Here is a 16,054-nt window from a genome sequence, read left to right as displayed (position 1 = left end):
CACAGGAAAAAAAAAGTCGGGCGTGACGCCACAAAGTCTGCTTCAACTCGGTAAATAACAGATGTGCTGGCATACATCCATACAGTTAGCTATACGAGGGGGGAAGAGAGGCACGCACAGGTCTAACAACGGTATCGGCTGTTGTATAAATATCAGCTATGGATAGTTAAGTTGCGGCTATGGAGTATAAAGGACTAAATGTTATTACGTACTTGTATATGTTGCTTCACCTGGCCACAGACTGGGCCGTGATGAACTTCAGTAGTTTAGCCAGTGGCAGGGAACTCGTACAAACACAAGCAACGTTTGCCCGTTCGTCTTCCGGTAACTTGTATGTGCGAAAGCACCTGCAGTTGAAATCATTTTGGAATCATGGCTTCCAAGTGAGAAGGTAATACATAGTGTTCAAATATTTTAGTTAAAACTTGAAGTATTATGGCATGCATGATGTCATGAAGGCCACACTTATGTTGGTCGGTCGCCTTTAAGTTTTAAGCAAGTCAACTGTGCGCACAATCATACAAAATAAGGACTCTTTCAACCGTTTGTATATTCTGATACTGTTGTACTAGTGGGAATATATTTGTCATTAAATACCGGAGCAGAAATGAACAGATGATTCACTTGGGAAAGGTTGTTATACAGGGTGTCTACTAGGTCACAAAAGTCACGAAAAAGTCACGAATGTTGTAAAAGGTCACGAAAGTCCCGAAAAAGTCACCATTTTTAAGTATATTTTGGTAAAAGTCACGAAAAAATTAATTACAAGGCTAATGTGTATTTCTTGTGCACTGATCTTGTATATACCATATTTTTGTGCTTTTGGCATCTTGCATTTTCAGGAAAATCATCGCTTATGATGTTCCCACACAATATATTTTCCCGTGTTTAACTAGGCCAGTCCCGGCATTTTCGCCATAAGACATTTGCTTTAAAATCCCGTTTAAAATGTTGCGTGCAGCTTTTATTCTCCTACGTACGTCATAATTTTCACATAGAATGTCGAGAAAATTTTAATAATAGCGATTTGCTCTTCTTTATTTAAAAGAAAGTCCATTAGAATGCAGTGAAAACGTAATTTATTCAATTCTCGTATCTTACACGCTTAAAAAAAGGAAAGTATTCGTTCCGTGGCAGCCACCGCGTAGTCAGTTTCATTCTTACTCTACAGAGCGCACAACGATCGCGCATAATCGATTGTAGCTGTCAGGCGTCCATGTGCGCGACCCGCGTCCATATCGATAGTTGTTAGCCAAATGGCGATCGTTCATAATCGAACTTATAGCGTTGAGTTCGTTTGTTTACTGTTTGCTTGTGTGTACGAAACGTAAATTTATGTTTGGCTGGGATAAAATAAAGCCAAACATTTGTGCACAAAATGTGTGATGTATTTTCGTGTTTCGGTTTTTTTAACGACTATGTTTACAAATTACAAAACATAAAATCCCTAAATTGCCGCCTCATTTTATTTTCCAACTGAAATCATTTTCGAAGAGGTTAAAGTGCTACGGAATGGAATTGTAATATTTTCTATGATATAATGTGCTGAAAATGTTTGCCAACAAATGTTAACGTGTTTTAGCGCTTAAAGTGCGACGAAAAATTGGCATGCGGGAAAGCAGATCTAATTATATATATTCAATTAAGTTTCAAACTAACCTTGATTTGTAGGCTTAACTTAAGTCTTTTTTTCCGGCACTTAGGCCTTTACATTTTGATAAAGAAAAGCAAACATTCAATTTTTCATTTTATTTTTAATGTAAGGTATAGGCTACACTTAATTTTATAACATTTAAAAATTATACCATTTTGACAAGTTTCGTGGTCATACTTCGGTAAAAATTGTCACGAAAAAGTCAAGAAAAAGTCACTAATTTTTATTTTTGTAACTCAGTAGACACCCTGTTATATGAACAGTGCAATGAAAAAAATTGACTGGCCTGTCAGGATTGGAGTGAACCAAATGAATAAGCATGCATGAATAAGCACTTTAATTTTTGAAAAATTTAAAAATAAATATCCGGACTTAATATTGGTTTCACTGCCAGTAAAGGATGTTCGAAAATTTTGTGAAAACATATGCGACGTGAGTTGAAGGTCATGCCAGGGCGGGCAAGTCAACCAGCCGACTGACGATGACTACCTCTTGTTACGTGGTGTTATATTTGTCGTACAAAGTTTTCAATGGTAGGCACTAAGATAAATGGTGTGGCATATTTATTATTGAGTGTTATTCTATGCATTTATATTACGTAAAGAATATTTCCCTACATATTTTGGAACACATTAAGTAAAATAGCCTTGCTATTTATGGAGATCAATGCTTCAGAGAACCCAATTTCGGATAACAGACATTTTTAGGAACACATTAGTCTGGCTATTTGAGGGATTGGTGTATTTCAGTTCTAATAAGATTTAAAAATAGAATAAACTTAATGTTTTCTATTATCAGAAAGATTATTAGAGTACTTAACCTGTTAACTTAATTCCCGACACTGTTGTTTACAAAATGTGTGCATGATTTAACACTAGCGCATCCTAGTAGGCACCAGGTAAACTAGCTCTGAAAGCTTCTAGCTTCACTCTCCAGAGCTGCTGCTACTGCTGCTGACATGCAGGATGGCGTAAAATAAATGGTGGCTGAACACACTGGCGGTGTCTAAAGATAATAAAAGAGCTAAAATATTTTTGCTGATTTGTTGCATTGTATTTAATGCTACACAAGTTAGTGCCATTGTGTGCACATGGAAATAAAAACTCGCACAAAAAAAATAGCGCTACTTCGAATCTATGTCCACATGACTTCAAATTATGCCATAATTTATTGGCATCATTAATTCAGAACCATGCAAATTGAACAGCGTTACTTTGAGGGGTTGGTGTACATACTGTTTCAGGTTAAAGAACTTGCATTTTTTAATGCTGCAGCAAAATAGTATTAATTAATCTTTCATTTTAATCAGGCATAACATAGTTCCTACAAGAAGGTAATAGACATTATGAAAAAAATTCTTTAAGATACAGTAAACATGTTTTTAATTCAACATATTTAAATTTAAATTAAAAACCATAACTGGCACCTTAGTTCCACCAAGCAGTTATATTCAAGCAAAAATTATAACATAAATTTTTTGTTCGTGAATAGAATCTCTCATTTGTGGATATTATTGGAGAGCTCACATGTCAAGAATCTGTGGTTAGGTCATGTTTTTTGTAAATCAGAACGCAAACTTGCTTTTGCATGTATCAATAACAGTAATGTCAACTTTAATTTCTAAGAGGTGTGTGATGGATTAGATAGGATAATTAATTTTTCTAATCAACTATTTGGGTTATGGATACAAAATAAGTAATAATATTGTAAATATACTTATATAAAATGGACCATGTTTTAGGATAAAGCATTGGAACATAATTGTTTTACAATTTTGCTCCATTTTGTATAACTTTGATTTTGTGTTACAAAATATATTTGTTTGCATTTTGGTGTTAAAATGGAATCTTGTACCTATTTCAGGGGGGGGGGGGGGGGGGGAATAAAAAAAACAGATTTTTGTCATACATTTATTAATTACCTTTTTTATAAAATTACATCAAACTCTCCATTAGATGCGATGCACTTGTCAAGTCTTTTTTCCCATTGTTTGAAGCACCTCTGGAACTCTCTCCGACTTTGATATCCTCCAGTGCCCTTAGCAAAGCCGTTTTTAACACCTCCACATCATCAAAACACTTTTCTTTTAGATTTTTCTTCATTCTCGAGAACAGGAAAAAGTCGCACGTGGCTAGGTCTGGTGAATTTGGAGGGTGGGGAACAACAGACCATCTCTGAGGTCAAATAGCGGTTCACTTGTAAGGCCTTGTGTGTGGGGGCTTTGTTGTGATGAAGGAACCAGTCACCTGATCGCCAAAGTTTGGTCCATTATCTTTGCATATCCTTTCGTAAACATCTTAAAATTTTCAAATAAAATTGCTGATTAACAGTCTGGCCAGGGGGAACAAAACGCCGGTGCACAATTCGATAAACATCAAAAAAGACTATGATCATCATCTGAACATTCAATCTCTCTTGTGCTATTTTTGTTCTGGGGAAGTTAAGAGTCTTCCACTGGCTTGACGCTTACTTGGTTTCCGGGTCATACACCTTCAATGACTTTGGTTAAAAGTTTGGATCACTTTCAGTCTCTTTTTTCAAGTCCTGGCTCAGATTCAATCGAATGTTTTTTTGATCCTGTTTGAGAAGGTGAGGAACAAATTTAGCAGCAACACGTCTCATTTGCAAATCCTGTCAAAATACACTGGCATGAGCTCCAACTCTCTCCTGTTTCTTCTGAAATTTCCTCAATCGTGAAATGACGATCCTTGTTGATTATTTGGCAGATTTTTTCAAAACTCTCATTGTTTTCGAGAAAGGGCACCCTGAATGAGCATGATCTTCAGCACTCATCTCACCATGTTAAAACCGTCCAAATCACTTGAAGTAAGCTTATAGTATCTTCCTTGAAAGCCTGTTGAAGCATTTAGTAGGCTTTTCTCCCACGCCTGTGAAGGAGGGTAAGACGCTGCACTAATATTCATGATGCACTTGAAAAACAAAATGACAGTTGACTTCCTCTTACCACCAGCTCTTGAGTCTCGTTATAACAAAAGAATCTGTGCAGTTCATTCACCGACTTGTTGGATGGTGTCTTACACAAGCCATTCTATTGCAAACAGTTTTGTAGCCAGCCATTGGTCCTTCGTTGTACAGGCTCTGTGCATTTGTGATGTTTTTAACCAAAATAAATTAATTACATTAATATAATTTGCTGCGTGAAATGAAATCTTATTATGTATTTTTTAATGCTAAGTAGCATTTCCCCTCTCCCCCCAGAATCAGGATGCTTAAATTATATGTTGTGTGATAATGGCTAAGCAACATGCTGGCCTTCCTCCCTCCATCACGGGCATGTGAGAGGAAACAGCCACTTGTCACACACTCTCTCTTACTTCCGGTTCTTCATTCTCTCACCCTCGCTCTGGACAAGGTCACTGGACATCTGTTTACAACATTCACGCTCGCTTAATCCAAGCTGACTATCGGTTTTTGGCTGTGCTGCGATTCGTCATCCCACGTGCCGCCCCGCAAGTCACGAGCTGGCACTAAAGTTTCTACATTGCTTTTTAGTAAGATTTTCTGCCATTTATTTCATACTGGGTTGCGTTTCTTAAACATTAATATAATCATAAAATTAACATAATCAGAATGATATCATGTGTTAGTAGATATTCAAATGATAAAATGATAAAAGTAGCCAGTTTTGGAAGGTTTACGAATGTAACCCAGTACATTAACATTGTTCCTTCTGGGGAAACGGATTCAATTAACGGACAATTTCCGTGAACATAACCTTTTGTTTGTTGAGGTGTTACTGTACAACATATTTTGAATTACATTTAAATTCATTAGTAAAATTTTTTCCATTTTAAAATAAACTCCTTTCTTCCTCTGATTTTTCTTCTCACAGCATTTTTGAACAGCGATGTCATACTGTCTTTTCATGAATAATACCTCAGCAGACTTTTCCTCTGATTGTTTCACATGCCGTAAAGCTACCTATAAAAAAAATTAAATAAAATTAAATATATATTAATTCTGTCACCGTAAAAGTTTTGTACTGCCTAAAATCCTAAGGGTTTATGAATCACAAGGAAACCTAATAATATCAGAACATACCCCAGTAAACCCTATGTTATCAAAACTTTATTTCTCTCTGCTTTGTGTAAAACTGATCCAAAAGGTAATTATTAACTGAATAGATAATGAATGCATTACGCTAGTTTTCGTTCATCCCCCTTCGCCTTTTGTATTGGACTGGACATTTCCGTTAAAAGATTTTGGTTAGTAAAGTTTTTAAAGTATTAAATCTTTTGGAAGTTTTATTTACCACTTGAAAAATGGTAAAAAATAACCCAACAGGTTATGTGAAAACATCTCTTGCTGAGTCTTTGAATATTTGTACATGAGCAGCTAAATGTCAGGTTTGTTGATTCACACCATTTGATTACTGCCAGACAAATGCACAACTATCGACTAGTGTTTGAATAATCTTTGTGCATTTTGCACAAACTTAAAAAGTATTTGGTGAATGTTATAACAATCCCAGGTGTATTTAGTTTATTTACATTTTCTATGGTTATAATTTCAGTGTTGGTAACATACATAACATAGATGCTATCTAGCTACGTATTACCGTTTACCAAGTACTATAGTTACACTATGTGTAGTTACAGTCTGCCTCAGCAGGTGATGCTAACGTGCATACCGGGTCTGAAAAATGGGTTCTATTTCATTAACAGCAGCATTGTAAAATACTGTAATATATTTAGTGAAGTTACATGATGCAGACATCACTAATAAAAGTAGATGAAAAAAGTGTGTTTTAAATGAAGTGATGCTGGAACTATTTATTTAACCACGTCTATATATAATTACCTAATTAGAATTTATAATTTTGGGATCCATGATACTCAGATTTCATGAGCTGATTGAATTGGATAGGCTAAAACATTGTGAACAAGTCAGTTAATCAGAACAGAAATTGCCTGAACTCAGATTCTGATAAGTTTTTCTCTGCCTTTTTTTTTTTATTTGTACTACTAACAAATTCTTAGTATTGTAGTGAGTACTTTACAGTGCTGTGGGTGTTAATTATGTATATGAAACTCGGATAACTTTTTCAAGTTTTAAATTTTCATTTTTGCTTGACAATAAATTTCTAAGCTATCTTAAAGACCTCCAAAAATTTTGACACCAGTAAAAAAAAAAGTGATAAATGTTGTAGAAAGAGACTTGTTATGTTTGAATTGTAATTATTGAATTATTCACAACCAAACGTGCTACTTTGCACAGCACTAGTGTGTAACTGTGGCTGTGCAGTGCCTGGAGCGACGCCGTACGGGGTGTTCCCGTCTCAAGCTCAGTTGTACGCTGCTGCCGCGGCCGCCCAGGGCCCGCCGCCCACGTACGACCAGTCTCTCGCCCACCCGGCCGCCGTCAACCAGCAGGTAACTCCTCCCTCACTATACTGCAGGTTACATGGTTCTTCAATCATACTCAATCATACTAGTCTTCTTCATTCTCCTGGCACGAGTGCTTCTAAGTAGCACACCAGTTAACACTCTGGCTCTCGCCCTCCCGGAATGCAACTGCTTGTTTGTGGAACGTAGCTGCCGTCTCAGCAGCCCGATCTTTGAAAGTGCTCTTGACTTCCAACCCTGCTGATATCGCAACTTTGAGCCGACTGCACAACGCCTTTTGAGAGGCTTATTTTTGTTCTAAAAACCACATGTGGCCTGGGAGGCGCATATGTGTGTGTTACGTCACCGAATGACATAAGAGAGCCTGCACGTGTCCCAGCTATCTGTTGAACCTCCTATGCTGGCAGGGCAGTCGCATGCCCGACTCACTGCCGAGGGGTGAGGTTGACCACGAGCTGGTTGGCATTTTAGAGCTGCCTGACAATTAATTGATAATGTCATCCTCCTTACCCTTATTATAACATTCTTACACGTATGCGATGTAACTATTATGCGAGACAGAGGTTTACTGTGGGAGCAACAGGCTACTCACTGTGAGCCTCTTCTCGTGGAAGGCACAAGTTCAGTAGCCTGTTGGGTCTGTTTGCTGGATGTGAAGCGAGCGGGTTAATGCAGGAAACGTGTTTGTTGCAGATGTATGCCCAGAGTGCAGCTGCAGCTCAGATGTATGCTGCACAGGGCTACCCAGGTTACCTGGGCTACCCTGCCTACAGTCCCATGCAGGCATACTATCCTTCGCTGGCATACTCATACCCAGGAATCCAGCCTGCCCAGCTGAGGCCAACCATTATGGTTCCTGTGAGTACCTGAACCTTTTATTGTTCTTTAAATGAAGAAAAAATTCAGTAATTATGAATTTAAAAATATAGTAATTATTCCTACAGTAAATCCCTTTTAGAAATATTCTGAAGGTACTTACCTATTTTAACTTATACACAGGGAAATCATATTAAAAGGTGTAAAATTGTTTGTATTTATAGGTCCATTGCTATTTTCTTCAACTTAATTATACAATAAATTTTTGTTAAGTGGGATTTTAATAAGAGGGTTTTACTGTAATTTAATTTGGTATAACTGTTCCTAAATTCTTTTTGTATTAAACACTAGCATTTTGAAGTGTACACCACAAAATTTAACCTTTTTATAACATCCTTATGTCATGATTTGACTTTTACGTTATTCATATAAAGTTGTGAGTTCATATAATGTAATAAAATTAATACTATAACTCAAAATATAACTTGTGACCGACAAAATAATTTTTTTATCTGTCTCAAATTGTTAGTTACAGTATTTGAAAATGTTAGCGAGCTGGAGCATTTAGGCAACACTTGTCTCTGTGGACAGAATGGTTTCGACGCTGGTGCTCGATTCGATGGCATTGCGCAGCCAGTGCTGCCACCTGCACCCCCTGGCGTACCTGCAAATGCTGCACAGTTGGCTGCAATGGCCGGCCACAATGTGGCTCTAGGGCAGAAAAAGGGCTCCTTTCTGGCCGGTGGTAGTGACGGTGGCTACACCTTTTGGTAGGGGGTGGATGCCATGTGGGAAACATGAGATTACGGGATGGGTCTTTTGAGAGTCATGCCTAGCACCAACTGTTACTTCACATCTGCCTAAGCTGCTGTTTCCAAAGCTATACACTTCTGCAGTGGTGGTGTCATCAGTTTCATTAGGTATTAATAATTTGATAACTATCAATAAAACCTATTAACGCCTTCTAAACATACTACTCAGGAATGATAAAATTAGTGAACATCTTTGTGTGGTTTGCATTATTCTCAATTTATATAGTTGTTATTTTTTTGTGAGCTGCGAAATAATAGTTGGTGCTGGGAACGGATTATTTATGAGCCGTTGCTGTACAACGTTTATTCTAAGATTAAAAAAAAAAGTTCATGTTAAGTGGTTAAGTCTCTGTTTTTCCTTCGTTGAGTGCTGCACTTATGTGTGGCTGCTGGCTAGTGAGAATGAGTGCTGGAGAATTAAAATATATAATATTTCATCTGTTCAGTAGCTTTAACCTGCTGCAGAAGTAGTAATAAAAATAGTTGCTAGCATTCAGATGTGGTACTTGATTGAGAAAATAGGAAGTAGATAACTGAATGCAAGTGATTTAAGGCATGGGTGTTCTTGAAATGTTATCCCAAACTGATTAAAAATATATATAACATTGTGAATCTTACGTTTTACCATCTAAGAAACATGTAAAGCATTTTTTTTTTAAAGCTGTTTATGTAACTTGAAGTTTTATTTTAATTTTGTGGACATAGGTTTAGTTAAACAAGGAGGAATCTGAAAATTGTGTTGGTGGATGTATGTATTGCCAGTAACTGCATTTTAAGTGGCATGATGCACCTATTCATGCAGAACATTGTACGTCTATGTGTTCACAGCAGAAACTGTATCTCCAACAGATCAAAAAATAATATTAAAAGAGTTTGAAAAAAATAATTTAATGCCTTCTTAAAATAAAGGTGCAATATTACTTAGTCTGAGTATTTTAGTTACTTCGTGAATACCATTGTTTTTACTATAATAAAAGTTACTCTATACAAATCAACTGGCACAGAATGTTGCAAATGGTATCTGGTGATGTGTAACTACTGTTTTGACTGTTATTCTTCATATAGTGGCCAACTGTTCTGGAATAATGATGGCAGCATGTTATAAGTGCTATTTGGCATGGATGCTAAAAAAAAATGTTTGGTAGAAATAACGTAGTGCTTCAAGACTGATCATCTCTCTTTACACTAATGTGTTCCGTAGTTCCTTGTATTTCTCTCGAAGTAGTGTGTTGTGTCATTAATCTCAACATACTCTGTTCTTTCTTTCTGACGCTGTTAAATGCAGCATGAAGCATTATTTCTGTATTTGATGTTGCTACCATCTGAGTTGTTCCACACAAACATTCTGTGAATTAGTGTACCAAGGCTAATTGTGCTGAAACTAGTGCCGGCCAGTCCAACTACATTCGGCGTAATTATCTTTTTCTACTGCAGCATTCACTCTAATTTTAAAATTGGTACATAGTATTGTTGATTAGGAGTTCAGTAGGTTTTTTTTTTCCTTTCATGATCTGTTATGTTTGTGTCTGGGAGTCTCAAAATGCAATACATAACCTTGTGTTGCATTATTTAATGTTACAATTTTTCATGTATGTGAGTATTAATTAGCAACAGCAACATTCAAAAATGTATTTAGTGTATTGCAGATATCTTATTTCTTTAATAATTGTAGGTGGATTTTTGAGGTTATTCATTGAAAATTTTATTATTTGAAAAGTGAGTTTATTCTTCTTCATAGTAATTGATTGAAATTATTTTAAAGTAAGCTCATTTGTATTTTTTTTTTCCCCTCTTATCTTGCCTTAGGTATGTAATAGGTGAAAGAAAGTAGGGTTGTACAAATACTGCTATTCTCGAATGAAACAAAAATATAACTTCAGATAGTTTTTGTAAGACATATGAAATTTTTTGATTGTTTCTCTTGCTGTTTATTAAGATTTCCATGTTTGTTTCTTGGTTCTTAAAGCATTCCTGATGTACAATTTGATTTATTCTCAGTCATCTTAGCAAATTACAGAATAATAAGTGCTGATCTAATTTGTATCAGTTAATTATTTTTTGGCTCTTTTTGTTTTTAACTTTTTATTAATGCTATTTCTAATGCTCAGGTTTAAGATTTAAAATGGTTCAAGAATACAAAACAACATAAAATAATGGGTTCTAAAAAAGTGTTGAGGCAACTCAATTGTTGTAAGATAACACATGACTAGATTATTTAGAGTTTAAACTTGTACATGTTAAAGTTGCATAAAGATTGCTTAAGTTAACTGGTTAAGTTGCACAGCATTTATCTTTATAAAAATTCACGTATAAAAAATTAAAGATGAGTACTTGCAAAGTATAATGACCAACTGTGTAATTGCTATAGTAACCTGGGAATAGTGAAAACTCTGGCTGCGACTTATCCTGCTTAAGGGTGCTTGACAAAGTTGCTTAGAAGGAAATGTGACTAGTGTAGATCTAAACAATACAATTGAGCAAAAACTAATTGTGATGCCAAACTTGAATTTTTCACTGTTATTGAGGAAACTCAAGTAATGACGTGCCGATATTTTAACAAGTAGCTATTCTCTTAATGACTGTAACGGTATCAGGAACACAATATACAAGCGAACTGACTTATTGAAGTTTCAAAAATTGAAGTATGGCTAGTGATAAATTCATTGGAAAACAAAATGGCAATTGAAGTAAAATTTGTGCAAATTAAAAATGGTAATAAGGAATGTTGCCATTTGGAATATTGGATTGGCCTGTGATTTATCATGGTTTTAACACTGTTGGGGGGAATGGGGGTGAGTAATAGTCTGATATAAAAACGCATGAGATGCATACATAAGTTTCACCCTGGTTACTACTACTACTACTACTAAGAGATAATACATCAGTAAAACCCTTTTACAGCCCTTAATGGTTCCTGGGAGGAATAGGGTGAGAAATTTAGTAATAAATATTTTCGGCCGATTGACCCATTCCCGATAACTGCATTTCAAAATGTGACATTTGTTGCACCAAGTCTGTGTTCAGTTATGTCTGGCTCAAAATTAACAAGTTTGAAAACTTAAAATGTAAATTCATTTTATTAGTCGACCGTCTTTCGAAAAGAAAATACAAATTGTAAGCATGTCTGACCACCTTCCTTAATAACTAAAATGATCATAAACACGATGCAATGGGCGGCACAACTATATATTTTAATGAACGCTAAGTCCATTTGACATGGTTTCTTAAGGAAAATGAAAGGAATTTAATCAAAATCATAATTGATTAAACGTAGGATCTAACATGTTATAGCATGAGATCATAACCTTATTATACCTTATGTTTATAGGTGGATGTTTTCAACCAAATCCATGAAAGTTTCCTTAGCTGCGTTTTGAAAGGTGGGGAAAAGTTTTTAGCGATTCTAAAACTTCCCGAATTTTGGGATCCTTCACAGCCCTATTTTCTACTCGTACCAAAATAATGTCAAATGTATTATTTAATAAAAAAAAATGCAAGTTGTTAACAACTGCTCAAACTCTAGCCTAAAGTAAAACCAAATCTTAGTCCAAAAACAATTTGTTAATCACCAAACATCATTCACAAAATCAAACCATAAAATGTTACCAAATAGTAAATAAAAACATGAAAGTTGTCACCAAATAATATAAACCAAGATAAATCCAAAATTGCGTAAATCTAAGTCATAATAACAGAAGCAGGGAGGCTAACATGTATAAGAACAAGCAATATCATAGTTAGTTACCAGGCACCAAGTGGCGTGGAATAGTCACCTGTGGGAGGAGGGTAAAGGGGTGTCTACTGCACCACAAGCAGTACAGTGCTCAACAAGAGAAATAAAATAGTTACAACAGGGCTTTACTGTACATAACTGAAAACTGCACTTGTAAAAACAAAATTGATGTTAGGTGAAATAGAACCTTATTTGAGGCTTATTTCTGTTCATTTAGCAGTGTATGTTTAGTATAAATTTTCACTCTTATAAATTGAAATGCTGTGTTCCTAAAGAAATTTATAAACTTCAAAATGACAACTATCAATGGGAAGATAGTTAACATTACCAATACGCAACATATGTATACACCGCCAATCTTATGCTGCATAGGACTTTGAAAACTGTTAAATATCATTAGTTAGGTCCAAATAAAAAATGTAATGGTATAACCATGTACAGTGATTGGGACTTCTTGTGCTTGGCATCGGGAAGGCCACCTATTATTACTGGTACGTCACTATCCAACCGTAGTAGGTCATGATTACATTATTTTTGCTAAAGTAACACAAATAACTGAACTGTTTTATATCTCAACCACAACTAGTAGTTAATTGTTATGCTTGTGCCTTTTACAGAGAGGCTAAGCACTTGCAGCATGTGGTGTGGAGTTTGAATATTTGTGTAGCCTGTCAGCAGTGTGCTTTAGGATGGGTGAAAAGCATTTCCACTGCATTCCTGTAAAACTGAAATCCAGGTACATGGTGTAGGTAGCAACACCAGTACTATAAACAGGATTTGTGCAGTCAGCTAATAACTTATAAAAACATGCCCTACAAATGATTATTAAAATAGTGACCATTATTTTATATCAAGCAGTAATTATTTTGAATGTTTATCAAAACATCTTGTTTTGTTCAAAGAAATTAAGAATGTTAAAGCTTAGAGTAAAGTCTTAAGGATAAGAGAAACTGTAAACTACATCTGACTTATTTCAAGATTCACCCATGCTTGAAATAAATGTTTTTTCCCTTTTTTATTTTTGTTATGAATGTTTCACATATGTTAATGTGTGTGAGTGTGTTGAAAACATTGTAAATGATGTATGATTTTGTATTCTTGTTGAAAATTTTTAAAGTATGATGAGAAAATTTGACTCTTATGTCTAATTTTTTTTCCCCTCTGAAACATTTTTCTTTTGAACCATTTTTCCTGTTAAAATTTTGAGTATTAGAGTGCATACTTATTAAAAAATTATTTTAAGAAATGAAACATCAGGGTATCTGATCTGTATTTCTGCATTTTGTTAAATATATATGCTAAAGGTAAAAAAAATCAGGTAAAAGATTTTGTCATTCCAATTGTGTTGTGGTTAGGGATGGGTCTATTCAACATTTCTTCGATTCCAAGTCGATTGAGATTGGTACCAATCTTTCTAAATAAAATTATGGAAATCTAAGCAGGTTAACTGTCAGAATAACATTTAAGAAGTAAACTTATATGTGAAAAGCTTGCAAGTATTGTGACATTCTTAATTAAAGCTGATTCAAATCCATGATTTTAAGCTGTTATAAAATTCTTCTCTCCTACCATGATCTTTAACAGTGCAGATTGTTGTGTTTCAATTGATTTACGTCCTTGAACATTTAAAATTGAAATTAATACACTAACATCATGAGAGATACATATTCTGTTTATCATGAGTCTAATTAACAAATAAATATAGGTGATTGTGATCTAGCCTTAAGATTTAGTATTAATGCTAGGCAAGTTGCGTAAACATTGTCAGCTTACTGGCCAGAAAATACAATTGTGGCTAGAATCAATTTATGAAAATCGATTTTACATCCAAATTGTTGACCTCAAAGACCTACCATTCTAAATATGATAAGATTTGTTCTTTTTCCGGGTATAATCTGGAATCTAAGCACTGAAGAATCAATAATATTTCTATCCCTAGATGTGGTCATTAATTATGTATTTAAGTTTATTTTCTGGGATTATACAACATAAACGTTAGGGATGTGCGAAAGTGACTTTATCCACACGAAATGAAAGTGAAAGAAAATTTATCAAGTTTCGCGAAAGTGAAACGAAAATGAATTTTTCTATGAGATAAATATATTCTTAACGAAAGTTAAGCGAAATTTTTTAATTAACAAAGAAAAAAAGTGCCCCAAAATTTGCTCTTCAGTAATAAATTCTATTACATAAATCATTTTGGTGCCTTTTGATGTACATATAAATATTACTATTTAATATACAGTACAACCCGGTTATAACATTCCCGTTTTTAACATTTTCCCGCCTATAACACCATAATTTCATGGTCCCGTCATTTCTCCATTTATCACAATGCTTTAATTTCCCGCCTGTAACAATATTAAAATTTCTACATTCCCGCCTCTAACGTTCAAATTTTCTTTGATAACTGCCACAATTTGCAGTATCCCTTCCTTCAAAGTCATTAGAGCGAAACCATAGCTAGAAAATACAGCACGCATATACAAACATCAGATGTTTACATTTGAGTAGTTCACCATAGACGTGGTACACACGCACTCCACAACTTGCACCGGATCGACTATCAATATGGCGTCCTGTTCACGCTTGTTAGCCTATGACTTGTTCCTTTATACTTATGATGCACATTTTGTGCACTGATACATGGTCGGAAACAGTGCTACTGTAGTCTATGGTGCTGGTTTTTGTTTCAAAGGTTTAACACCTTGAAATGGTTAACTGTTCTATGGATAGGGCCCCACTTTCATGGTAAATAAAATTAACAGATTTCGTCATAAAAATATCTTGATTTCGTCATAAAAATAGTCTCATTTCGTCATAAAAAACTGCTCTCTAAAATCATGGAGAAAAATGTAAAAATACAAAACCAATACATAAAAATAGAAACCATACTACAATCATAATCCTTAAATTATACGAATGATTTTGAGTTCCATAAAAGTAATTTTAACATTATCAGAGTTTAAAAATCATTAAAAGAATAGGCCTACATGAATAAAAGACATGTTTCCAGAATTGACAATTCAGTCTCCTAAAGTATTTGGAATTTCTTATCTCCGCCGGGTTTAATGAAAAGAGGAAGTTAAAGAGCATAAAGAGAATAAAAGTATTTTCGAAATTTTTAATTTTTTTTTTTTAATAAATATCGCCCAACTATGAAAATTAAAAAATTCGATATCTCCTTATAAAATTAAGTATTTGAAATTTCTTATCCCCGCCGGGTTTAATGAAAAGAGGAAGTTAAAGAGCATATAATAAAAGTATTTTCGGATTTTTAACATTTTTTTCGCAAATACCGCTTAACTACATATTTACCGCCTTCACTTTAAAATTCGAGTGCACGATCGAAAACAGTCACTACTTTAGGCTTTTTGAGCATACAAGGCTTACATTTACAAAAAATATCTTTCATACGAAAGCGTCACGATCTATGTAAACAATAACATAGACTTGCCTTTGTTCTTATTCTCCTCGTGACATGGCCGTAGTAGTAATCTGTGCAGCCAGAGATTAACTCACACGTTTTACAAAACATTTTTCGCAGGCGGTAATTTAATTTTAAGGTATCGATTCTCATATTAAATAAACCGTAAATGGGACCGAGTCGTATGGAAATGTTAAACTGATGAAATACAGGAAGAAAACTATGATTTTAAGCGTAAACGTGATA

At 34.9% G+C, this 16,054-nt stretch overlaps 1 protein-coding gene across 3 annotated transcripts in view; it reads left to right on the top strand.

Moving 5' to 3' along the window:
* Positions 1 to 13,918, top strand: part of LOC134533074 (DAZ-associated protein 2-like) — a 28,478-nt gene extending 14,560 nt beyond the window's left edge. The window contains exons 3-5 of one of the 3 annotated variants that reach the window (XM_063370288.1): positions 6,920 to 7,047; positions 7,714 to 7,878; positions 8,428 to 13,918. In XM_063370288.1, the coding sequence (XP_063226358.1) occupies positions 6,920 to 7,047; positions 7,714 to 7,878; positions 8,428 to 8,610 (476 nt within the window). In that variant the 3' untranslated portion in view covers positions 8,611 to 13,918. Of the gene's footprint in view, positions 1 to 6,892; positions 7,048 to 7,713; positions 7,879 to 8,427 lie in introns of all 3 variants that reach the window. The other 2 variants (XM_063370287.1, XM_063370286.1) reach the window with 2 other exon arrangements.
* The last annotated feature ends 2,136 nt before the right edge of the window (positions 13,919 to 16,054 follow it).

The sequence above is a fragment of the Bacillus rossius genome, chromosome 6, assembly GCF_032445375.1.
Source record: "Bacillus rossius redtenbacheri isolate Brsri chromosome 6, Brsri_v3, whole genome shotgun sequence".
Lineage (NCBI taxonomy): Eukaryota > Metazoa > Arthropoda > Insecta > Phasmatodea > Bacillidae > Bacillus > Bacillus rossius.
Note: the sequence above shows the minus strand (reverse complement) of the source record. Positions and strands in the feature narration are given on the sequence as shown.